The 26710-nt window shown below is 48.0% G+C and overlaps 1 protein-coding gene across 3 annotated transcripts in view; it reads left to right on the top strand.

The window, feature by feature from the left end:
* The window catches only part of ZC3H13 (zinc finger CCCH-type containing 13), a 519948-nt gene that overhangs the window by 165374 nt on the left and 327864 nt on the right, over positions 1-26710 (top strand). For 2 of the 3 annotated variants that reach the window (XM_086935008.1, XM_086935009.1), the window contains exons 7-10: positions 10797-10951; positions 18903-19100; positions 20435-20608; positions 21038-21354. In XM_086935008.1, coding sequence (XP_086791134.1) covers positions 10797-10951; positions 18903-19100; positions 20435-20608; positions 21038-21354 — 844 coding nt within the window. The remainder of the gene's footprint in view (positions 1-10796; positions 10952-18902; positions 19101-20434; positions 20609-21037; positions 21355-26710) is intronic. The other variant, XM_086935010.1, reaches the window with a different exon arrangement.

Genomic DNA, 26710 nt, shown 5'->3' on the forward strand with positions numbered 1-26710 from the left:
TTAACTGTCTCAATCCCTACCAAGTTGATTGGACAGACCACTCGGTTATTACGTTTTACACTCGTACTAACTATAAAGTCAAAGCCTTTCACAGGCCGATGGCCAATGTCAGAAGGCCCTGGAACAAACTAGTCCCTGCAGACTTTAGGGAAAACTACTCTGAGCCCAATTGGGAAGATTGCGGAGAAAACGCTACCTTAGCCTTAAGCGCATTTAGTGAAGCTGCGTTAAGAACCATAAATCGTGTGGTCCCGCTGAAAACTTATAAACCCCGCCCGGCCCCAAAACAAGAAGTTTGGTATACTGGGGATCTCAGACAACCAAAACAGACCATGAGAAAGTTGGAGAGAAAATGGAGAGCTACACACAAGGCAGATGATAAGGAGGACTTTGAGGTCGTTTAAAAACTACCATAAAGCAATCCGCGCTGCTAGGAAACAACATATAGCAGTTCAATTATCAGCTGCGGGTTCTAACGCAAAAACCCTGTATAACATTCTACAGACGTTCACCAAACCCACTGCCTGTGACACTGAGGGGATCGAATCCCAAGAACTCTGTGACAACATTTCACAGTTTTTTGTCAGGAAAATCGACGCCATATATAATAAAATACTTGCGTCAAATTCCATCTCTAACAATCCAGTTGCAACTGACTGTGGAGTCCGGCTGCATACTATGACCCCAGATAATGAGGCTAAAAAGCTTGCCGCTTTCCCACCCATCTCCACTGAAGAGCTGATTGCTCTTGTCATGCAAACAAAGAGTGGGTGCCCGACAGATATCATCCCAGCACGTATTATGCCACTTCTGCTAGATGATCTGGGGGCTGGAATGCGACATATAGTCAATTTATCTTTGTGTACGGGGGAAGTCCCTTCAGCCTGGAAACAGGCTCAGGTGAGACCTCTTCGTAAAAACAATTCAATCCCCTGGTCGGATTTGTCAAATCTGAGACCGATCTCTCTTCTCCCTTTTATAGGGAAGCTTGCTGAGAGATATGTGAATCAGTATTTGTCAAAATTTATTGAACAAACGGGTGGACTCGACCCCTCTCAGTCGGGTTTCAGGCCCAGGCACAGTACGGAGACCGCCTTGCTGTCCGTCGCTGACAATCTTCAGAAGCTACAGGACAAGGGTTACTCCGTCGTCCTGGTGCTTCTGGATTTGTCAGCGGCGTTTGACACTGTGTCACATGAAATCATGACCTCCAGACTAGTTGACATCGGTCTGGAAGGCAAGGCTCTGGCCTGGCTAAGGAGTTTCTTCAGTGAACGCACCCAGAGAGTCATTTTGGGACCATACCAATCAGAGGTGGTGGCGATCTCAAAGGGGGTGCCACAGGGCTCGTGTTTGAGCCCTACGCTATTTAATATCTACGTGGCACCCCTAGCTAACATCATGAGATCCCACGGGTTCATTCCAGTATCATACGCAGATGATACCCAACTCCTCTTCCCTTTTAAAATCATGACTCCCGAGGTGCGTGACTCCTTTGCCCGGGGGATGAAGGAGGTGGCACGCTGGATGGCAGCCAACTTCCTGCAGTGCAACGTCTCCAAGACCGAGGTGATGCTCTTCGGAGAGGCCAAACGTTTATGGACTCCGGACTGGTGGCCCCAAGATCTTGGCCCCGTCCCTGAGCCCAAAACGGTGGTAAAAGATCTGGGAGTGAAACTGGATCATGAGCTCACCCTAACACAACAAACTAATCAAGTGGTGGGTTCATGTTTTCATGTTATTGGTCTTCTCAGGAGAGTATTCCCTCTGCTACCGGATTTCACCAGGAGAACGTTGGTCCAGTCACTAGTGTTAAGTAGGCTGGACTACTGCAATGGTCTGTTGCTGGGTGCCAATGAGGGTATCTTGGCTAGATTGCAAGTTGTGCAAAACACTGCTGCACGACTAGTTTTAAACATCCCGCCTCGTACTCCCTCAAAACCATTGTTGGCCAAACTGCACTGGCTCCCGGTAAGGCAGAGGGTGATGTTTAAGATCTGCTGTGTCATCCATAAATGCCTTATGGGTAAGGGTCCTGGCTACCTCACTGAAAAATTCATCCCTTATGTCCCATCTAGATCCTTGAGATCAGGAGATCAGGAACTGTTGTGTTCCTAGGGCCACGAAAGCTAGAAAGGGGGGTAGGGCCCTTTCTGTAGCCGGCCCTAAGTTGTGGAACCAACTCCCGAAGGAAATCAGAGTATGCAGGGAACATTTCCCTTTTAGGAAGAAACTCAAAACGTTCCTTTTTAATTATTAGCTGGTTTAGGGCTTTGAATTAAATCATGACGAGTTGCTGTTCTTTAGTTGCTGCCAAAGGCGCGGAGATACTCCTCCGGGAGTCGATTCGCAGCGCCATATAAACATGCAAATAAAAATAAATAAATAAATGATCCCGAGGCTGCTAGTCCTCATGGCCTCCTGCATCCTGCTGGTGGATCGTACCAGATAGCATATGCGGGCTCTGCAGTGGGACCTGAGGTTCCAGAGTGCACTGCATCAGGCGAATCTTTCCGACTACGTCCAGATCTCTGAAGGAACTGCACAACAACTGCCGTGGTGGTTAACTAACCAAGATTGGGTCAGAGGCTGATTCCTCTCCCTTCCCTAACCAGATCTTACAGTAGTGAGACACACTTCACTTCTGGAATGAAGCGGCCATCTTGGAGAGGCAGAGATCAGAGGCGTCTGATCTCCGACAGCATCCAGGCTTCATATCAACCTGCTGGAGCTCAGGGCAATCCGCCTGGCACTGAAGGCATTCCTTCCCCCTCTCAAGGGGAAAGTGGTGCAGGTGTTCACAGATAACACCACCGCCATGCGGTACTGCAGCAAACAGGGCGGGTGGTTTAGTGGACCCTATGTCAAGAGGCTCTTCTTCTCTGGACATGGCTGGAACATCAGGGCATGACTCTGGTGGTTCAACACCTGGCAGGTTCTCTGAACGCCAGGGCAGACTAACTCCGCAGCCCGTGCCTGGTCGATCACGAATGGCGTCTTCACTCGGAGGTGGTGCAAGGTCTCTTTCAGTGGTTGGGAGAGTCTTGGTTAGATATGTTCACCACCGAAGAGAATGTGCAATATCAGCAATTCTACGCATTGGAATTTCCAAGTCGTCACTTGCTCGACAACACTTTTCGTTGCGAGTGAAACTGCGGCCTCCTGTACGCGTTTCTACCTGTACCACTTCTGCCCAGAGTGCTGAGGAAGATCAGCATGACCGGGCCCAAGTTATTCTTGTGGCTCCGGACTGGGCTCGAAGAGCCTGGTACCCAGAGCTCCTGAGCATGGCCATCGATGCTCCACTCAGAATGTCTCTTTGGGAAGATATTCACAGCAGCAGGGGAGGGTTCTTCATCCAAACCTGTCCAGTCTCCACCTCCTTGCATGGAGATGGAGCAGCGACAGTTGACAGCTTATGACCTTCTGCCCTGAAGTCTGTAATGTCATCTTGGCAGCCAAGCTAAAACACTATACGCCTGCCGATTGAATAAGTTTGTGGCATGGTACACCTCAAAGGCTGTGGATCCCCTTTCTGTCCCTCTTTCAGGGGTCCTTTTGTACATACATTCTTTGGACCAGCAGGGATCTGCCCTGGACTCTGCACCCTTCCAAGGAGTAGGTGAGATTCCTCCGTCTAGACCCAAAATTTGCGCTGTCCTTCTACCTTGACCGCATTAAAGGTTTCTGGGTGGGTGATCAACTCTTCGTTGGCTATGTATGTGCCAAGAAAGGTCGGGCTGTTCAAAAAGTACCATCTCTAGTTGGGTTGTCCTTTGAATTAAAGTTTTTTACGCTTTGGCAAATAAAGAACCTCCAGTGGGGCTCCAAGCTCATTCCACTAGAGCTACGGCAGCCACCACTGCCCTTGGAGATCCACTCTTTGACATCTGTCAGGCAGCCAAGTGGGCATCCTTGCACATGTTCACCAGGCATTACTGCCAGGACAGCTAAGTCCGGAGGGACAGCTATTTTGCCCATTCTGTCCTCCAGGACTTTCTAGTGTGAACTTATTTTGCAGACCCTCCTCCGGGGTTGGTATAGCTGGGGTATCTATTCTAAGGTAAGGAATCTATAGCTAACTGTCTCTTTCAGATGAACAAGTTATTTACCTTCGGTAACAATGGATCTGTAAAAGACATAGGTTATTTATAGATTCCTTACCGCCCGCTCATCCTCCCCGTTCTGCGAACCTACTTCTAGGGACAGGGACTCCCTTGCAGGGCCCTAGTTTTAGCGCACTAGTGGTCAGTGTCTTGCATAGCTCTGCCCTTCTAGTTTGAAAAGTCGTGTCAGAACTGATGTCCGCGAGCAGGGGCGGCGTTTAAGTAGGCACCATGACTTCATGCCCGCGAACAGAATGCCGATGACTGACGCAGAGTCGACCATCGCCTCCTACCGACGTTCAGGGGTAATGCTAAGAAAAAATCCTCTGATCCAGTCTAATGCCTGGGTGTAATTCTAAGGTAAGGAATCTATAACTAACCTATGTCTTTTACAGATACATAGTTACCGAAGGCAAGTAACTTGTCCTTTTTGTAGTGGAACTGGCCTGCATTTCAGAAGTGTAGCTTATATGCTAGACTGTTTCTCAGTTCATGTTCAAAAACTCTCCCTTTTAATAAATACTTTACCAATATTTTGGATGTATTAAAGGGAAACACTTCCACATATTAAAGAAATAGACTTCTTGAATATTGAATGCAACCTTGCAAAATATTCAACAAACATTTTAGAGTATGATATTTCAAATCTTTTCAAGGGTCAGCTCGTACAAATAAGAATGCAGACCTTTACATATGCGATTAGAATTTAGGGAGTTAGGTGAATGAATGTCTCTGTTAGGCTTATTTCCAGTGGGTGCTGATCTTAGAATTAAAACCACATGCACTTTTTTACCAATTCACCAAGAACCCACTACAGAGACCTTATTGATGTGCAAACTCGTAAACGAATGGTCAAGGCATCACAATCGAAAGGGGGTGCAGTCACGAGGAACAGTCATGCAAACCAAAGTTTGTCTGTCCATTTTGCATATTAACTATTTTTTTATTCTGCAGCAAAGAAATGGCAACGAGGACAAATGTGACAGTCAATCGTTTCTGGTTTAAATTATTCAAAAGGCTGCATTAGAAAATATCTTATGGGGTTAAGACACCCTCTGCTGAGATGTGTGCCCACGAAATTTTAGGGGATAATAGTGAGGGTCAGATAACTCTGGGGTTAATGCAGTTGCTGGAGAAATCTGTCTTTTGTCTAGTTCCAGTTTTGACTCGTAATGCTGCATAGAGGGTTAATGCTTCTTTTGTAAAGCACATCATGTAACAAGCACATCACATTTTCTTTTTTGTAGAAAGGTAAGTGGGTTGCTACTTTTGACACTTATCCGGTAGTGCATGCAGTGTCCTGACCCCAGGACACCCCCCACGCCGCACGGCTTGCCAGCTGACCCGGTGACCCTCACTGCTGCTCATTCCCTCTCTCCCCGCTGTTGATTTTGTGCCTCGTTAGTATTGTATTGCTACCCTCTCTTAGTGCCTTCGTAACTGTATCCTCTTACTTTTCTGTTAATTGTTCTGTGCCGTTAGTACTGTTCCCCTGGTGTGCCCCCCCGCTTCCCGCCGCTGCTCCCTCGCGGCCCATCCCCCTTTCTTTTCGGTTAGCCCATTGGCCGCTCCGCTCCCGCCTTCCAGCTGCTCCTCCCTCCCACTTCGCCTCAGATGGAGCCCGTGCGTACGCGCAGCGTTCACGCCGATTGTGCGCCAAAGGCGCGCCAAAGGCAAGCACGTCTACGCCCGTCCGCGCCTGTAGCGCGCCCTGCGCCAGGACCCCTGGCCCCTGAAGATGCCAGCCCACGCGACGGACCTACGACGCCGCCACCCTCAAAGCACTCAAACCTGGCCGGAACCCCGCCTGCTGCCGAGCCACCCCGAAACGCACCCACGGACCCTTCACCTGCCAAGCCTGCAAGTTCACCTGCATCCAGACCTGCACCGCACCGACAGGCCGAGCACCAGCAGCAACCACCTCAAGTGCATCCTGCTCAACACCCGCTCTTCAGACACGCCGTCGAACTCTGGAACCTGCTCGACACAACATCACCAGACGTCGCCTTCCTTACAGAAACCTGAATAAACACCTCCTCAGCGCCTGACATCGCCATAGCCATCCCGGACGGATACAAGATCACCCGGAAGGACTGCATCAACCAGACTGGAGGGGGCATCGCCATCGTACACAAGAACACCATCCACATCACGACCAATCCCGACGACACCTTCACCGCCGCCGAATACCTCCACTTCCAGATACACACCGATCCCAAGACCACCCTCAGAGGCACCCTCATCTACAGACCCCCGGGACCACGCACACAATTCAGCGAAGACATCGCAGACTTCATCAGCCCGTATGCTCTCCCCTCCGCCGACTACATCCTCCTAGGGGACCTCAACTTCCACCTGGAGAACAACAAGGACAGCAACATCACCACCCTACTGGACAACCTCGCCAACCTCGGACTCAAGCAACTGGTGAACACCCCCACCCACTATGCCGGCCACACGCTTGACCCCGTCTTACCTCCAGCAAGCACATCTCCTTCAGCCACTCCACCAGACTAAACTGGACTGACCACAGCTGCATCCATTTCAGCTTCAGAAGAACAACGATCCACCACCACCCGCAACAGATTCCTCGCAGAAACTGGAGCAAGATCACCACCGAGCAGCTCACCATCTCCCTCCGCCAGAACCCTCCCGCCAGCACAACGGACCCAAACGAAGCAGCCAGCAACCTCACACAGTGGCTCACCAACTGCGCCAATGACCTCGCACCACTGAAGAACCCTCCCAGCAGACCCGGCAGCAAGAAAGCCTCCTGGTTCACCGACGAACTCAAGAACGCCAGAAGAACTGCCGCACCCTCGAGAAAGCCTGGCGCCACGACCAGACCACAGACAACATGACTGCCCTCAAGCATGCCACCCGCAAACACCACCAGCTGATCCGCACCACCAAGAAGACAGAATTCACAGAACGACTGGACAACAACGCCCACAACAGCAAGGAACTCTTCAGCATCGTCAAAGAGTTCTCCAACCCCAGCGCCGGAAACATCATCACCCCCTCGCAAGACCTCTGCAACTCACTGGCCTCGTTCTACCACCGCAAGTTCACCGATATACAAAACCGTTTCGGTGCATCTACCACTCACCCAACCACCCAACCAACGCCCTCCACCAACACCCTCTGCGCCTGGACCCCGATCCGCACCGAAGACACCACCCGCACGATGAACACCATCCACTCCGGATCACCAACCGACCCCTGCCCCCACCACTTCTTCAACAAGGCCGACTCCATCATCGCACCACAACTCCGGGACGTCATCAACACCTCCTTCAACACGCCACCTTCCCGGAGACCTGGAAGCACGCCGAGCTCAGCGCCCTCCTGAAGAAACGAACTGCAGACCTCACCGACCTCAAGAACTACCGCCCCATCTCGCTCCTCCCTTTTCCTGCCAAAGTCATCGAGAAGACAGTCAACAGACAGCTTGCAGCCTTCCTCGAGACGAACAGATCCCTCGACCCCTCGCAGTCCGGTTTTCGAGCCAACCACAGCACCGAGACCGCCCTCATCGCAGCCACTGACAACATCAGATCCCTGCTCGACAACGGGGAAACAGCGGCCCTCATCCTCCTAGACCTCTCTGCAGCATTCAACACTGTCTGCCACCGCACCCTAGTGCAGCGCCTCAGCAACATCGCAGTCCAAGAGAAAGCTCTAGAGTGGATCATCTCGTTCCTTGCCGGAAGAACCCAGAGAGTCCGCCTCCCCCCGTTCAGATCTAAGGCCACCGAAGTCATCTGCGGCGTACCACAAGGATCATCACTCAGCCCAACCCGCTTCAACGTCTACATGAGCCCTCTCGCAGCCATCGCACGCAAACACAACCTCAACATCATCTCCTATGCCGACGACACCCAGCTGATCGTATCCCTCACCAACGACCCCGCCACCACAGAACCAGCCTACACGAAGGGATGAAAGACGTCGCCGAGTGGATGAAGAACAGCTGCCTGAAACTGAAGTCAGACAAGACGGAAGTCCTCATCCTGGGATCACCGCCCTCCGGCTGGGACGACTCCTGGTGGCCCCCTGCCCTGGGCACCACTCCCAAGCCAACGGACCAGGCACGCAACCTGGGCTTCTTCTTGGACTCCTCCCTCTCGATGACCAGACAAGTCAACGCCGTTTCATCATCATGCTTCAACACCCTGCGCATGCTCCGTAAGATCTTCCGATGGATCCCCACCGAAACCAGGAAGACGGTTACCCAAGCACTCGTCACCAGCCGACTGGACTAAGGAAACACCCTCTACGCCGGAACCACAGCCAAACTTCAGAAAAGACTCCAGTGCATCCAGAATGCCTCCGCATGACTCGTCCTGGACGTCCCCCGACACAGCCACATCTCCGGCCACCTGAAAGACCTGCACTGGCTTCCCGTCAGCAAGAGGATCACGTTCAGGCTCCTAACTCACGCACACAAGGCCCTCCACGACCTGGGCCCCAAGTACCTCAACAACCGCCTGACCTTCTACGCACCCACCCGCCAGCTACGATCGACCAGCCTCGCCCTCGCCGCGTACCACGCATCCGCAAAGCCACCGCCGGGGTAACATCCTTCTCCTGCCTGGCGGCCAAGACATGGAACTCCCTCCTCATCCACCTTCGACTGACCCAGGATCACCTTTCATTCAGGAAGCTCCTCAAGACCTGGCTCTTCAAACAGTAGTGGACCCCTCCCCCCAGCGCCTTGAGACCCTTCCGGGTGAGTAGCGCACTATACAAATGTCCATGATTGATATTTTGCAGTCGTAAGGTAGCACAGTGAGCTATGGACCAGCATCAAGAAGCCTCTTGCAAATTGCAAGGCATGGGTTTATAACCTTATTGTTATCTTTCTCAATTTGTTGAATAGTGCTGCTGAAAAGGATTCCTTCACGTAGTAATACATTTATATGAATACAAACAGCCCCTGCACTGCTACATTCTAATTCCATACATTTTGTTATGCACTCCTAACATATGCCTACCTTCTTCGAGTACATGAATATAGCTTATATAGGAAGAGTAAACAAAGTAAAAAAAAACTGCCTCAATTGTTTCTTTAACCCCTTAAGTGCTGCGTCGGTGCGTTGGCCGACGGCAGCAGTACCTCCCCCCTTGCTGCGCACGACCATTGGACGTCCATTCAGCACTAGTTCCAATGGACAGCGCAGCACTGGGGAGGGATGTTTACTAGCATCTATGAGGTTAAAGTACTTGACCTGTGAAGTGATACTTGTGTGCCTTTGTTTACCCTCTATTGTGTTGGAATCTAGATATTAGGCTCCAGGTGGCTCCCAGTCAGGATCATTCTTGAATGAAAGTAGGGCTGTTGGCCCTTTATATGAGGCCTTTGTTATGTGCCTACTTAAATTATAAATAAGAAAGCATCTTCACTGCCTGCAGATTTTTACTCAGAACTGAAAGCAGGCATCCTATAGGCCCTGCTCAATATGTTCCGGTGTTGGCGAATTACACTGGGATTTATTTTGTGCACATTTAATTTGATCAAGCCCAGATCCTGGTTGGAATTCAATACTAACTCATTATTCTGACTGCTTGCATCAACCCTACTGTTCAGTTAATACATAGTAGCACCTTCTGTGTTCTGTCCTTTTCTAAATCTGAGGTGTAGATGCTTCCGGAGTTAACAATTCAAGTCACGAGGGTGTGTATCTACATTGGCTGGCTAATGACGTTATTCAATAGAACTATGTGTGTGTGTGTAATGCACCTGTTTCACACTCATTTTAAACAAAGGTTTTGAGTGGTGATTGTCACAGATTTATATTGCTGAGTGAAGAACTGAAATCCATGATCACTTGCTTGGTGCACACAGCCTTGTTTGCAGTGCACAGAGATCTTGATATGCGGCACAATTGAAAAAAATAGAGGACACATTTATCACATGTGAACATGGAAGCCATTTTAAGTACATGTGCTCGACACTGGTAATAATGGGTTCCCCAGCTACACGTGATAGCTTCACTGAAATCTATGGTGTTTGATATCAAGCACCTTGTATTAATAAACCCACACTTATTCCAGTGAACTTAACATCTGCAGGGTCCAGAATGACCTCAATTGGTAGTTGCAATGCAGCCACCTCAATATAGTTCACAGGTACAAGGCTCTTCTTTAGTCTGATTTAATATTCTGAAAGCAATTGTGTTATGGGCTCCTCCCGAAAAAGTTGGAAATATCCATCACAATTGTGGTAATAAAGTAGCTACTCATGCTGGAAAACTGTTTATGCTAACTAATCAAGGCTACTTTCAAAGGGCACCTGCTGGTTTAATGATTGGCAACACTTGCTTCATCTGGTGTTTGGAGTGCAATTAACAGATAAACTATCTGGTAGAATTCTGCCTAACATCTATATGGTTAATTGTTCAACAACATGCATGCATTTTTAAAGTATTATGTAGACTCTTTGTAACTTTGTTTGAACTTCTTTTTTGAAAAAGCAATTCTAGACCATCCTTTATGTGATTTTAATAATACGTTTTTAACCCCATTGTGCCTTTAAGACTTGGGCGACTTCAAGTAGCTCTACTAAGCTGTTTACTGGTCTAAATGGATAGCAACATAAGCTTGTAGGTTCAGTATGGATAATTTCTTAGACAAAAAGGCAGCCTTTTCTTAACATCTAAAAGTGTTTTCTTGAACTCTTTTATTTAGATATCCCCTGAGGTTTTAAGGTCGAAGAGAACACCGTCCCCTTCACCAAGAAAATCTAGCAAGTCTCCTAAAAGGAAACTGAGCCCTAAAGCATCCTCCAGCAAAAAAGAGAAGAAGGCGTCTTTAGTGTCTTCACCACTCTCTGATCACCAGAGGTCAGTCTGCACTACTGAAAATGTCAATGTGATATGCTCTCTTTGTTCATTGTTTTGTTTCTCAACAGTGATTCAATTTCACATTTTTATTTGAAATGATCTTTCTTCAGTTTCTTTTTGTAGTTTTCGAAATAGCATCCTCAATGGGTCCCCTGTAACTACTCCGCTCTCTCTGAGAAGGGGCGAAAGTGAATGATGGGCCTCAGCCTCCTGCAAAGAATAAACTAAGGGCTGTCAAATCACTGCCTTTTTTTTTTCTGAGACCACCCCAGCGCCTTGTTGTGTGCCTCTGAGGAGCGGTGAAGTACATTTCAGAGTTATCGGTAGTTATCAGTAGTGTATTCGGAATGGAAGCACTCCAACACCAAGGACACCATCTTCACTGATATGGGTTTCAAGGGCACCCTCAACATTCTTTAAGTGCTTGCTGTCAAGTTCCTTTCAGGCACCACAACAATTATTCTTGAGCCATTCGGTCCGACAGTCCTTGAGTTCAACCATCAGGATAAATCAAAATGCTTACCTTTTGAGAACCCAAGATCTGACATCTTGCCAACTTTTTCCACCAAAGTCTGACAACATCCTTGAACGAAATCCCTTATCAGAGGTGTGCGGGTAAAGCCAATTGGTCCAGACTACCCTGTGTCAGAGCAACTGATATTGAATCTGATAAAGGGCGCCTTCTAAGGCGGCGCTTCAGAAGCTACACTGGCTCCCTGTAAGGAGAAGAGTGGAGTTTAAAGCCCTCTGTACCTGTCATCGAATTTTGAATGGCAGGGCACCCGGCCCTCTGAATAAACTGATCGAAGTGTATCAACCAACACGTGCGCTTCGATCCGCAGGGGGCGGTCTCCTTAAGATCCCTAGAGTCAAGAAAGCCCGTATGGGAGGCAGGTCCTTCAGATGCTTGGCGGCCAATAACTGGAACAAACTTCCAGTGGACCTGCGCTTGGAGCCGGAGGAAGCCAGGTTCCGAGCGAGACTGAAAACATTCCTCTACACAAAATAATTGTCGGCTCTGTCTTTGTGATCCCTGCTTGCTGCCTCTTCCTCTTTCAGCGCGTGGACACGCCGGTGTGCGTAACGCAGCGCTCTACAAATGTCCCAATAATAATAATAATAATAAGCATGACCTAGTGTCTTGTCCCCTGCAAATGAAGAGCTATGACTATCCAAACGGCTTCTCTGTCAAATGTACCTTCATATGTCGATGTAACCAGAAAAGCTGCAAAAACATTATTCTGCTAAAACAGCATTTGATCCTTCATATATTCACATGCTTGAATCATTCCCCGTTGTCAAGTTGGGAGTGTCAGTGACTTCAAATAGCAGTAAACAGTGTTAAAATTGCCTTTAGCCTCAACAGCAGTGTTTGTTTAGTAGCACATCCACTTCATTTGAAGCAACCTGAATTTGCCAATGAAGTGGAGGAGCCAAGCTCTCGTGCTCCACCCTATAGGCCACCATAGCTTGGATTTCTAGTGCACGTTGTGTGTGAGGGAGACCCTGAGAAGATCTCTGTTCTGATGTGCCCTGGCGTTTAGCCTACCCCATCTTCAGTTTTTAGTGTGCTGTACGCTGTTTTTGGAGTAATCTTCCGCCACTTTCCCTTTTCTGGACCAAGGAGAACTTTTCTCTTTCACCAACTGTCCTCATGAATGACAGCGAAAACAATTCTTTAAATCCTTCTCTGCTTGTGACCACAAGAATATATTCATTGATAACCCATATGAGCAATGTATTTCCTAATTTTATGTAGCCCCCAATGCTTTACGCTTTAATATTTATAAAACTTTCCTTCAAAGACCCTGAAGGATAGAGAGCTGGGTTTGGCTCTCTTACGTAATGGAAAGGAAAAAGATGCCTCCTTCTAGTTTTTTTTACACCAGTTACTTATTCACCAATTTAAGTAACAGCAAGTCTTCCACCCAAATACTGGGTTCTGAATTGGAAGGGGATCTGGAGGACCAGGATTTCTCTGAGGCTACTTACATTACTATGCAGTTAAAATGTCCATTACGTACTGGAATTTGAGGGAGATGCCTTTGATAATGAGGAGGCTTACCAAGAGTATGACTATCGACCACAGACTTTCATAGCTGACCACCCACCACAGCCCTATACACCTCGTTGTGGCTTTACAGGCTGAGGTTTTGCTGGTGCCTGTTTCATTTTTGTCAACCTTATAACAGATAATGGACACCTTTCAAAGTCTGCTCTCTCAGCACTGCTGGATGGTTTGTCTGCTCCACCTCCACTACCAGCTCCACTACCATCACCGCCTATGCCACCTCCAAACCTTTCACCTCCAGCAGACATGCCTGTAAAAAAACAGTTGTGCCGAGACTGGTCCCTCCAACTCCTGAGGATATAGGAGCATAGGATTCACCTGTTTCAGTACATTTTGATTTTGAAGAAGTCGACAAATTATCAGGTGACTGAGAAATGAGGAGTGGGATTATCACATAGGAATGTGATAAATCCAACAAGATTCACATCATGACGACCTATGCCACGTGTTGTATAAGGCCCATACCTATACTATTTTTAGTCTGGTCATAAGGCCTAAAATTTAATCAAACACCAGCCACAGGATCAACAGTAGTCCCCCATTTAGAGAAGCAGTACATGGCCCCTGACTCTTCCCTGGCCTGCCTTACCTCCCATCCCAAATCAGACTCTGTTTTGTCTGCAGCCCAGTGCAGATCAAAGAAGCTGATCATGCCGCCTTCTGCTACCCCTGATAAGGATAGCAGAAGCATAGATAAGTTGGTCCGTAGAGTTGGTTCTATGGAAGCAACATCAGTCAAAGCTGCAAATGCCATGACCATTTTAGGGCGTTATGATCGGAAGATGTGGCATGACATCTTGCCTCTAATTGACCTGATACTGGAGGAGAAGAGGGAGGTTGATAAAGCTATTGTCAAAGAAGTTTCAACAACTTCAGTGGCTGTCATTGATGCTGCAATGTTGTTTCAAATGCAGGTGTTCGCCAGCTAGTAGGAACAGCAGCATTAAGAAGATAGAGATGGCTTTGATCTACATCTTTCTGTACAGAAGTCCATTAAAAATGCTGGATCTGCTGTTTGATGGAGTCACCCTGTAAGGGCCTTTCAATTTTTCTTGTAGGCTGCTTTTACTGACCTGTTTCTTCACCAGAATCCAATCACCCAGTTGCAAGGCAGGTCATTGAGTTCCTTTGATGGTGCTGTTGCAAGATTCGTCTGATGAGAAACTGATTTTACCACATGTAGGAAGCTGGCTCTGGATATGATACTACCACTAGGTGGTAATACTATGCACAGAGTCCAGAGGTTCCAAAAAAGTGTACAGAGCTCAATGTAAAACCCAAAGTGCTCTATTAGTGGTAATGTTGGTGAGCAGCCTTAGGCCTAACACAGTTGTGTAAGAGATTTATTGCACAACAGTGATCCCTAATGGATACACGACTCATGATGGAGATCCAGACCGACTTTAGAAAAATATTCTATGTTTGTATTTTATTTTAAGAGCAAGGTCTCTCTAATAAGGTAACTACGTTTTTAATTAAAAATACTTTTCACTTTGAAATGTCAACACTTTCTTTTCAACAGTCCAATGTTATCCTATGGGGAAAACAATATTGCTGTTAAACAAAGTACTGCACTTATAATGCCAGTCTTCAGAGCCAAAAGTCAGCAATGGGCAAGGGTCAGGTAAGTGCCAACACTGCACCACTAGCGGCACAGTGGCGTCAGATTGCAGATGTCAAAATCAAATTTCGGCCCAATCCATTTCAATGGAGACTGGGGGTCCGTGGAGCCACAATGCTTGCAAGTAAGAGGAAGAGTTGCATGGACCACGCTTTGGGTGTGACGGCCAGCACAGGGGGGACAAACATACACCACCAGCGGCACAGGGGCGGTGAGTGCAGGGTGCCAACCATGTCAGGGGCCTAGTTCAATCCTATGGAGTTTCTTCTTCTTGGAAACAGGCTGCAGAGGGTCCAGGCACCAGCGACAGCACAGCTAAGTTGAGGTGTTGAGGGTCACAGGGGCACAGCTGGTCGAGCTCACCAAAGCCTGGGGGGCTGTGGTTCAGTTGTTTATCCAGTATTGGGGTGTCATTCATGGATTCACATGCCTGAATCCTTCCCCGTCGCCGAGGCGGGAATCCCACGGTAAATTCAAAAGTAGTGCCAAAGGTAAATAATAATAGTAGGCCCAAAGAAAAGGCCTGAGGCCAAAATCGTAGCAGCCTATCAACCTCATTATGGTAAAAGAACCAAAAGTTAGCTACAACCAATCCGCTATCAGCACCCTCTAGAACACTCTCTGCAGAGCCAGTTCTCAGATTTTCACCGCACGCCGTGTGGAAGGGAGTGTCGCTGAGTGCCACTCGGTTTTCTTCATTTCAATCCATGATGTCTGGCAAGAAAGCTTTATTCACGCCCTGCATAACCTGCTGGAAGAAGAGTCCATGTTGATGATCAACATAAGGACTGCATCTACTGCCTCTACCCTAATCATGAGGCAAAAGATTGCACAATTTACAGTACCTTCCCTACTAAGACTCTTAGGGATAGGGAGGCAAGAGTGCTGTTGTGGCTCAAATCCTCTTCGGCTGAGGAGGATGAAGAGCCTCAACTTCTAGCAAGAGAGCTAGATCCCAGGACAGCTCTTCGAGTGAGGGGAGAAAACACCATAAATCTTCTCACTCTACTTCTGACCCTTCACAGAGTTCCCCTTTCATCTCCTCTGGGTCAGCGCTGTCTCCTCCATCCTCTGTTCTCAAGGAGTCTAAGAAGGCATCTACAAAAACTGTGAGTAAAAGCCTTTCAAAACCTCTGGTTTTGGCTCCTTTGTAGGCGATTTCTGTTACTTCTTCTGCTCCATCTTCGACGGAGACTGTCTCAAGGACGTCTATAACCTCTCCTATACTGTCGACGAGGATTACTATCCTTTCTAAGAAAACCGTTGTCAAAGAATCGTCTACTAAGACCTCATCGACGAAGTCCGCGTCGAAGTCCACGTCGACGACAGTACCGTCGACAAAGCCTCCACCGTCGACGAGGGTATTATCTTTGACGAAGCCTCAGTTGTCAACTGCCCCGCCGACGACTGTTCCGTCGACGACCGTCCAGTCGGCGAAGAGCCCATCTGCGACGACCCCGTCGATGACATTGACGAAAAGCCCGTGGACTATGAATTTACCTGTTCAGTCTACGGCACCAGCGTCGATTGTCGCTCCTACACGGTCAACGCCTGCCACATCTAGGTGTTTTCAGCTCAAAACGTTTAGAAAACAAGAGTATAGCAATATTTCACCGCTTACTCCTTTACATCTTCTTGAAACATATGGGCAGAAAGATGATGATGATGATTAGGAGGACGAAGAGAATGAAGGACCGTTTGGGATAGCTCACCATCCTTCTGAGCTCCACATCAAATGTCAAGATGATGATGATGATGAGGAAGATTACCATGAGCAATATTATCAGGAGGACATTGTCGTTCCACACCATAGAGTTTATCATAGACAGTCTCGCCAGAGTGAGATGAGCCATCAGCCTCCTACTCTTATACAGGATCTGCAAGCCATGCTAGCAGATTACCAACAGCGGTTTCCCCCACAGCAGGTTATTCTACGAATTTTACCTCTACCTGTGGCGGTTCTGGATCCTTTTCCTCAACCTGACGCTACTGCTTCAACGCCTCGGCTTCCAGACCCTCCTCAAGAACAACAGCTACAAGACCCTCATCAAGGACAAGACACTAAATCCTCTGAGGAGTAAGTTGAAGAGGGTGAGCTACCAGATGCCCATACTGCAGATCCTTGGGATTCATACATTATTCCAATGCCTTCACCACCGCTTCCTCTACCATCTGATTCACCCCCAGAGGATATAGGGGGATTTCTCAATCTAATACAGCCAGCGGCTGCTAGATTTCAATTGCCTGTCACGGTTGAACAGACATAATGCTTCTTACATGACTTTAAGGAGGAATCCAGAAAGATTACAAAAGCTGTCCGGATAATTGATTACATCTGGAACGAAGGGATCAAAATAATGAAGACTCCTGCATCTGTTCCAGCAGTGCTTCTATGTATAGAAAATAAATACCGTGCTCCTGCTAATAGTCCATCCTGTCTCATTGGCCACCCCAGGCCAGATTCGGTCATTTCTCAGGCTGCCCAACAAAGATCAAAAAACCCTGCAACACCCATTACTACACCGCCTGACAAAGAAGGGTGCCATCTTGATCTTATAGGCAAATAGTTCTCGACAATGGCAGCAGCCTCCATTAGAGCGGCTAACTCCCTAGCTATAATCGGGCGTTATGACCGCCAAATGTGATCGGATCTGGCTGGCCTTATTGAGCTTATTCCTGAAGACCATAGACAAGAAGCAAGAAAAATCCTGTTAGACGGAGAACGGGCTGCATCCGAAACCATAGATTGCGCACTTGACGTTGTTAATACTAATTTTCACCAGCTTGCAGGTGCGGCAGTACTCGGACGCCAGGGTTGGCTTAAGGCCAGCACTTTCAGAGCCGTCTGTCACTCGGCTCAACAGAGGAGACTTGACGTTCGCGGCCTCGTTCCGCGGGGCGTGTGCCGGGGTCACCCCAGTTTCACACGTACCGGGGTGTGTTTTCATGGGAGGTTACAAAATAAGACAAGGTAATACTAAGGAGGGACTACTATGCCTAATGACCAATTAAAAAACACAGTTTACAGTCGACAGTGGCCAAAGCCATTGAAAAATATGGGCGGAGTTTCAGTCCATACCTAAATACAGCATGCCTCGCAGAGCTGCGCAGGCGCTGCCCAGGCTCTACCTAAAAACACATTAGTACCCATAAATAGTCAAAAGCACAAAGTTCAAATAAAGGTTGCCTACAGGCAGGAGGCTCTTAGTTTAGGCAGCTGGAGCAGTGAAGAGAAAGGAGGCAGCAAGGGACTATAAAGAGTTTGTAGCCATGGATTAGTTGTTTTGCTCTACTTTTAATCAATGGATCATGGAAAATGAGGTCCTGTTTATATGTTTAATATGGCTGCTGTAAAATAAAGGTGACGAAAGTACAGCATAATTCTCGCCTCCGATCTGGTTATAGAATTTAGCTATATTGTTGCTTTGCCACGCCATGTGCAAAAATCCAGCGTCCTAGGTGCCACAACACAGGAATAGAGTATCCTTAGAGTGGCCCATTTTGTATAGACTGATAGGTTTACTGTAGAGATTATGGAGGAATTTCAGCAGTCAAAGTCTGTAGTTTGGGTATAGCGTACCTGTCTGGGAACAGCAGTCTCTCCGGAGTGACATTTACCCAAATGGGAAATGTACCTGCTTGTGATGTGCAGAACTGCAACATGGAATTCTGCAGCACATTATGATTGCATTATTGTGGTGACATCTACATAAAAAGAAAATTAGCAGTGCTTTGAAAGTTATTCAATATTACTTCAACCTCTAACCCAACTACACACTGCAACACTACTTGCTATATTACTTTCCTGTAATAAGTTTGACCGCCTGAGATGGTATAGATAAGATAGATCCTAACTAGCCTCACCAGAGCATGAAAGAATGAAAGATTAACATACACAACCAACAATGGCACATAAAAATGCTACAGAAAAATCTTAAGATGACACCGAGCATGAGGTTGCAAGGCTCGTCAATAAAAACAATCTTTATTTGTTATTTTTTAGATTCACCGGTCAACATACTATTTGACCATTAAACCACCTAAAGAATGGGGAACCCAGGTTCTAGATGGTTTGTGTATTGTGATTGCATACAACATGTGAATGTATATCATCCCATTGTTAAAGGCAGACAACCTCTCTTTTCACCGGCTATGTGTACTTTTCTTAGGTTGCTGCTCTTTAGTATTAAGAGATACCGTTTGTAATATATGAGCTCTCTATTCTGTCTTCATGTAAACCTCCTTCTTTACCATTTTAGAAGTTCAAAAGGATCCCATAGTAAAAAGAAAGGGCCTCGTACTCCAAGCCCACCTCCCCCAACTCTGGAAGAAATACTTGTGGTAAAGCGACACAAAGAAAAACATAAATCAAAAGATCGCGCTGAAGAGAAAATTAAGGAGGGAAAAGAAAAAATGCGTGATGTTGAAAAACACAAGGATAAAAAAGAAAAGCTAAGGTGGGTTATTTATTTGTGGTGATATTTATTACATTTGAAAAAATCTGTTTGTTTATTGCACTGAAAAATTGTTTGTTCATTAACTTGAATCAAATTGTGCTTGCACTCTTATTGTAACACTAAGCAGTCACCTGAGCACCATTTCCTCACAAGGGGATGCCCGTTGTTGGGCCAGTTTCCTGCCAACTGGGGGGCTAAGTGGCAACTGCGCTATCTTGGTCACAAGTTTTGCCAGACCCTGGAACCCATAGGAACCAGATGCTGAATTGTACATCCTCGTTAGGATTTGACTTTCAGACGCAGAAAGATTAAACAGTTTATTTTTACTCTTGAAGTCTGGTGTGGTGTAGCATGTTTGGTACAGTTTACACTTAATGTATTGTCCAGTCAGTGTTTTAGCTCTAAAGAAAAGAAAGTGGACTTTTATTTAAATTAAATCCAATTGCTTAGGAGAAAATATTTCTCCAGTTCTTTTTCTCTAAGGTAAGAGGTAGTAAATGCTCTGAAGACTTGCCTCTGCAAGGAATTGTTAATGTGCCCAAAAGGGATTAAGCTATGCGAAAGTTTGCTAAACATTTGCTGAGATGCTGTCTGATTTGTGCAGATAGGCCTTAAGGTCAGTCCTATAACTTTGTTGTTGTTGTACCCACCAACTTGTTGGTGACTTAGCTCACCAACATATACTCTTAACAAATACCCACACACCTCCCAGTAGGCCGTCAGGCAACCATTGGCAGGTATCACGTAGCCTGGGTTGAGAAGAAAGTAGCGACTCAAAAGAGGTTTAACTTCGGTGTTCCTGCTGACAGAGGATTAGAGTGTGGATGTTGATAGAAACAAAATAAATTGTAGCACCTCCATTGTGCTCACTTGATTTTCTGGACAGCTGGATGAAAAGCTCACAGTAATCCCGAAAACGTGAAGAGGCAGCACAGCTTTTTCAGTCATTGCTTTGGACTTTGACCCAAGCAATTGTAACACCTGAAAGGCTCTTTGAGGGGGTGTCTGTCCAGAGATTGGTACCTTCAAAGATTGGTTGACACAAGGGTATAGCCTAAGAGTAAACTTTTCATACTACATTTTTGAACACTGTTATAAAAATTGCAATAAAAACCTCTTTGGTTGTATAACAAAATACTTTATGCAGTTCAGCATATTTGGTCTTCTTAAGCGCTTACAGTCTTGCTGTTTATTATCCTTTCTAACAGTTGGTCATCTCTACTTTATAACAAAAGTTCTTAAACTGTTGTTCATCATAGGTATATCACTGTAAAGTTATTTTCTTGATCTGTCCCTGCAACATCATGCCTCTCTATGGTTGGTTTTATGAACAGAGACCATTCTGAAGGCTCCCGCCGGCAGAAGCGATCCCCCAGTCCTGCAGATCATTCTGGGAGCAATTCTTCTCATTCCAGGGAATACTCTCCCCCTTCTGCAAGGAGAAGACCAGTATCTCCAGCTCCAGCCAAGTCAACAGTTCAAAAACATTCTTTCTCTCAGTCACGCAGGTGTGATATTAATATGTTCTCTAATAGTCAACAGAAGAAATTCCGTGGAATTCTGTCATTGTCCCTATACTGTCCATAGTGAAATTTCTCCTGTTGATGTGTTGTTTCTAAAAGAAAGTGTGAATAGTTGGTTGTATTCTGCAAAAAAACAAACTGTCCAGTTAGTCTCTTTACTGATGAGCTTCCTTTCTCCGAATTAAATTGAGGTACCCATTTCTCCTAATCTGTTAATATATTTCAAACATCTATTCACTTCAGTGAATAATAATGTTCATAACATTTGCCAATTTTAAAAATTAAGGCATTAATACCTAAAGTAAGTTAAGTAATTTTACAAAAGCATGGTTACCAGACAATTCAGAAAGTAAAGGTTTACTAAAGTTTATGGAAATATTTTTAATCTTCCCCCACTTTTATGACCCTTTTCAGTAGGTCTGTATCTCCTTCAGGACCACATCATTCACCTGTATCCTCCAGACACCAGTCTCCCTCTTCACAGTCTGGGTCTTCTGAGCAACATCATTCTGTATCTCCTCGCCGTAAAAGAACTCCTTCACCATCATACCAGAGAGCTGCCTCCCCACTGGCCAGGCGCTCGGCATCTCCTTATTCTGTTCGCACTTCTGCATCTCCTCATAAAAAGCAGCAAAGCCCATCAAAAAATCGTTCACCTGTGAGGGAAAAAGCAAGAGCTGACCGAGAGAGGACCACTGTTTCCCGTGAGCGTCGCCATGAAAGGAGGGATGGTATGAACACATCCATATTACATTGCAGTACATGTCGGTTTCTTTCATAAGGTGGCTTGTCATATAAATTCATTGTTGTATATTTGTAACAATTTTTTAATCCAGCTCTCTTGAAATGCTTAATGTAGTAAGCTCGCTCCCTATATAGTGCACCAAAATGAGGTACACTGTGCTGAGAGTCCCGGCGACTTATACTGGTTAACAGGGGTAATATTAATCATCCCAAATGCTCGTTCGAGGCATGTGGACTGCTGAATTCATATCTGTGCATAGATCGCCGCCTAGTGTTCGGTCCGGATGATTGCACATTGTTGTCCTGGAAGAGTCTTATTTTTTTATTTTATTTATTTATTTCATTTATATAGCGCAAACAGCTACCCAACAAAGGGTTTCCCGGCGCTAGTGATCCAGTGCTTTGATTGGTTCAGGTTCTAGATGTTCGAAGTTTCACGAGATAGGTGGCTCCTCCCCTGGACTACAGTGCGCATGGGCATCGACTCCATCCCCAGATTGTTTTTTTCCGCCATTGGGTTCGGATGTCTTTGGTTCCCTCTTGTCGGTATCGATAAGAATTAACTTAACTTAACTTGCCTTGAGACCAAAAGGTCTTTAGACTTGCGTCGGTATTGTCTTGCGTTCGGCTTCGCAACTTTTCCTCGGCTCCGAGCCGAGCTCTGTACTTCCGCGTGCTTTCGGCACGGAGGGCCTAGTCGACGCTCCAGACTCTTCGACCATCATGGACCGAAGTCCATTCAAGCGATGTCCGGTGTGTTACTCCAAGTACCCACACATCGATGTCCATCCGGTGTGCAACAAGTGCCTGTCGCCGGACCACGACGAGGCTAAGTGTATGGCAATCTGCACCGGCGCCTACGGACATTTTCGATGCTGGGGAGGTCGAGGATGAAGATATCCAGGACATCTCGGAATCTAACCCCGCGTCGGAGGTCGAGGAAGACTACGACGCTGAGGCCGAAGATTTCGGTGAAGTCGTCGAGGAGGTAGGAGACGACGACGGGGCCCTTGGGGCCATGGGGGATAGCTCGGACGAGGAGCTTCCTCAAACTGCCTCTAGGGCCGTTCCGATCAATAAGGCCCAGGTCGAGGGATCGCCTTCGGGCCTTATCCAAGACCTTGATGTGAGTTCCTCGGCCCCGCCTGCTGGCCCGGCCACGGACATTGGTACCGATTCACTCCCGGTGAACCAGAAACCGAAAGTGCAATCTACGGTCTCGAAGCCACAGATATCGAAACCGAAAGTGCGCATCGCATTGGTCGGATCGAAGACTTCGGAGGCCTCGGCGCCGAAGAAACCTAAGATGGCCGTCGAGCCGAAGGGACACGTCAAAATGGCCGACCTGAAGGCTGCTACGTCGAAGCCGAAAGTAAAGGGGTCGGACACGGCCGCATCGGCACTTGAAGGCAGTCGACGCCGGCAAGGGTCGACTCGATCACAAGAAGACGGTCGACGACCCCAAGAGGTCTCTTACCGACCCGAAGAAGCGGCCCGACGACCCGAAAGCCCTCTCTGCCCCGCTTCCACACGACAGGGCCAAGGGGGCTGCGCCAAGTGTGTTGGCTCCGAAGGGGACATCGAAGGAAACCACTCCGAAACCGACCTCTAAGGAGTCAGTCGAACCGGCACGTCCATCTGCCGCGTTCACGAAAAAGGTCACAGAGTCCCTGCAGCGCATAAGGGACGGCGCCGCAGCAGTCGAGCCGAAGGACCCTCCGCCGGCCAAGCCTCTGGAGAAACCGGCGAAGGCGCCCACGCCGATCCTTTTTACCTTGCCGCCTAAGACGGCGCCGAAGGCTTTCGCTGCTAAGCCGGGGGCCGGCGTGCCCGAAAAAGTCTCTTCGACGCCGAAGGCATCGATGGTGGTCCATGGCCCGCGGCCTCGACGGCTTTCAGAAGAGGAGCGTCAAGAACATTTCATTGACGCCGACACCGGTAGGCTTTCCCTCCTGAAGAGGAAAACCACCCCGGAGCCCCCATTGGAGTCGTACAAGATCCCACTAAAGCGGAAGATGAACTCTGCTGGTACTCCAGCGTTGGTGGAGCCCATTTCACCACAAGCTCACAAAGTCTCGCCCACCCACTCCGATGCAGACGCTGGTGAGTGCGATGACGAAGATGAATATAGCTATCCAGTCTACACAGACTCAGAGGATGTGGCAGAGCCCTGGTCTGGTGCTGGTGAGCCTGGGGACCCACATTCTGGGTAGGACCCTCAGCTCTTCTCCGCTAAAACTTCGCCCACTGAAGACTCTGCGGCTTTCAATGCCCTCATTGAGCGGGCAGCAGCCAATCACACGTCCAGCTGCATGCTGACCCTGTGGACGTGGACTTCCTCTTTGACACCTTTTCTGTCTCTGAAAAGACTGTGAAAACTCTGCCGATGCTGAAGGGTGTTTTAAAGCACGCTGCTGAAGTCTTCAAAGAGCCCACCAGGGCGAGAGTCATCAACCCAAGAATCGACAAGAAGTATAAGGCAGCGCCTACAGATCCAACTTATATTAGGGGACAGTTGCCTCTGGACTCCCTGGTTGTCTCGAATGCCCGGAAGAGGGCCAACTCGCAGACTACGGGTGATGCTCCTCCCCCAGACAAAGAATCGAAAGTCTTTGAAGCTTCAGGGAAGAGAGTAGCAGCGCAGGCAGCCAACATATGGCGCATTTCAAACACACAGGCGCTCCTGGCGCGCTATGACAGGGCACACTACGATACCCTAGAGACCCTTTCGCAACACCTCCCCGATCAATATAAGGAAGGGGCTGAAATGCTAATACAGGAGGGGAAGCTGATCTCCAACGCTTCCATAAAGTGCGCTCTAGACGCGGCTGACACCGCCGCACGCGCCATTAACACTAGCGTTATGCTTCGCAGACATGCCTGGCTAAGAATATCTGGGTTCAAACCGGACATTCAAACCACCATCTTGAACCAAACGGTCAACCCAGATCACCTATTTGGCCCTGAGGTTGATACCACCCTTGAGAAAATGAAGGACACCGACACTGCAAAATCCATGGGTGCCTTACAGTCCCAGCAGTTTCGGAGTGGGTCCTTTCGTCGCTCCAACACCAGAGGCACCTCAAGGGGTCAACTTTTGCAGTCTGCGCAGTTCTACAAAGGCAACACCCAGACTACTTATGCCAACAAGAGTCGAGGTGGATACCGCGGCAACAGCGCCAAGGGCAGAGGACGTGGCAACAATAGCTCCAGGTCTTCTACCGCCAACAAACAGTGACGCACTGTCACTGCCCCACGACCACACAACACCGGTCGGGGGGAGACTCCAGCTGTTCCTGCCCGTGTGGAAGTCCATCACCACGGACAGGTGGGTCAGAAAGCTTATCCAATTTGGTTATTGTCTGGAGCTCACATCCACTCCACCCAACATACCCCCAAAAAACCGTCCTATGTCAGGCGAGCACTTGCACTTATTGCAGCAGGAGGTCACAGTCATGCTGCAAAAAGGGGCATTAGAGCTCGTGCCCATGCAGGAAAGAGGCACGGGAGTTTACTCCCTGTACTTCCTGATTCCAAAAAAGGACGGATCCCTCAGGCCCATCCTAGATCTCAGGCCCCTCAACTTTTACATCCTGTCCGAGCATTTCCACATGCTAACATTGCAGCAGGTTCTCCCACTGCTACAACAGGGGGACTTTCTTGCAACTTTAGACCTGAAGGATGCGTACTTACACATTCCGCTACATCCTTCACACAGAAAATACCTCAGGTCGGGCATACAACTCTCTGCATTGGTGGAATCCACAAAACCTTTGCAAGGGCCGACCGTTCCAGGAGCCTGTGCCACAGATTATCCTCACAACGGACGCTTCTCTCCAGGGATGGGGAGCGCATGTACTCCAATACACTGTGCAGGGACTATGGACGCAGCAACAGGGGAAGATGCACATCAATGTTCTAGAACTGATGGCGATCTTCATGGCATTGAAAACATTCAAAGTACATCTATGCAACAAGGTCGTGTTGATTCGGACGGACATGAGGCGATGTACTACATTCAAAAGCAGGGAGGCACACACTCTCCGCAGCTGTCTCATCTGGCTCAGAGCATGTGGAAGTGGGCCATTCAGAGGAACATCTTCCTCATGGCAGAGCATCTCCCGGGCAAAGACAATCAGATGGCGGACCTGCTCAGCAGGCACAGCCACCAGATGCACGAGTAGGAGATACATCCATCAGTACTCCAGCCGTACTTCCAAAGGTGGGGTCATCCAGAGATAGACCTGTTCGCCACAAAGGAGAACGCAAAATGCCAAAGCTTCGCCGCCAGGTTCCCACACCCACAGTCGCAGGGCAATGCGATATGGATGAACTGGTCAGGCAAATTTGCGTACGCTTTTCCCCCAGCACCTCTGATTCCGCTGGTGGCACGCAAACTCAGGCAGCACTCGATGACTCTCATCCTGGTTGCTCCAACGTGGGCTCTCCAACCATGGTACACCACGTTTCTAGAACTGTCCGTGGTACCGCATCAGAGGCTACATCTCACACCCAGCCTTCTGACGCAGAGCCATGGCGACATTCAGCACCCAGATCCGCAACAGCTCAACCTGGCGATCTGGCTCCTGAAGTCCTAGAGTTTGGCTACCTAAACTTACCTCCCGACTGCATGGACATCATTCGGGAGGCGAGGAAGCCCACTACTAGAGCCTGCTATGCGGCAAAATGGAAGCGGTTTTATTGTGCGGACCACAACATTAACCCGCTGGATGCTTCTATTCAGAACATCATCTGTTACCTTTTCCATCTGTACAAGTGTAATCTGGCCTATGCTTCCATTCGCATTCATCTGTCTGCAATGGCCGCTTATCTCCAAAATAGGCAGCACCTCTCACTCTTCAGGGTGCCTGCCATCAAGGCTTTTTTGGAAGGCCTCAAATGAGTCATTCCGCCACGGACTCCACCAGCTCCTGAGTGGAACCTCAATGTGGTCCTTACCAGGCTGATTGGTCCTCCCTTTGAACCACTGCATGCCTGCGAGATTCAGTTCTTGACATGGAAAGTGGCTTTCCTCATAGCAATTACATTGCTACGGAGGGTTAGTGAATTGCAGGCCCTCACAATACAAGAGCCATTTATCCAAATTCATTCAAACAGGGTGGTGCTCAGCACTAACCCTAAGTTTCTGCCCAAGGTTGTGTCTCAGTTCCACATCAACCAAACAATCGAATTACCTGTTTTCTTTCAAAATCCTGAGTCACTGGCGGAGCGCATGCTCCACACCCTTGACTTTAAACGGGCCCTAATGTATTATATTGATAGGACCAAGGATTTTAGAAAAACTAAGCAACTCTTTGTCGCCTTTGCGCCTCAACACAAAGG

The sequence above is a fragment of the Lissotriton vulgaris genome, chromosome 8, assembly GCF_964263255.1.
Source record: "Lissotriton vulgaris chromosome 8, aLisVul1.2, whole genome shotgun sequence".
In the NCBI taxonomy this organism is placed as follows: Eukaryota; Metazoa; Chordata; class Amphibia; order Caudata; family Salamandridae; genus Lissotriton; species Lissotriton vulgaris.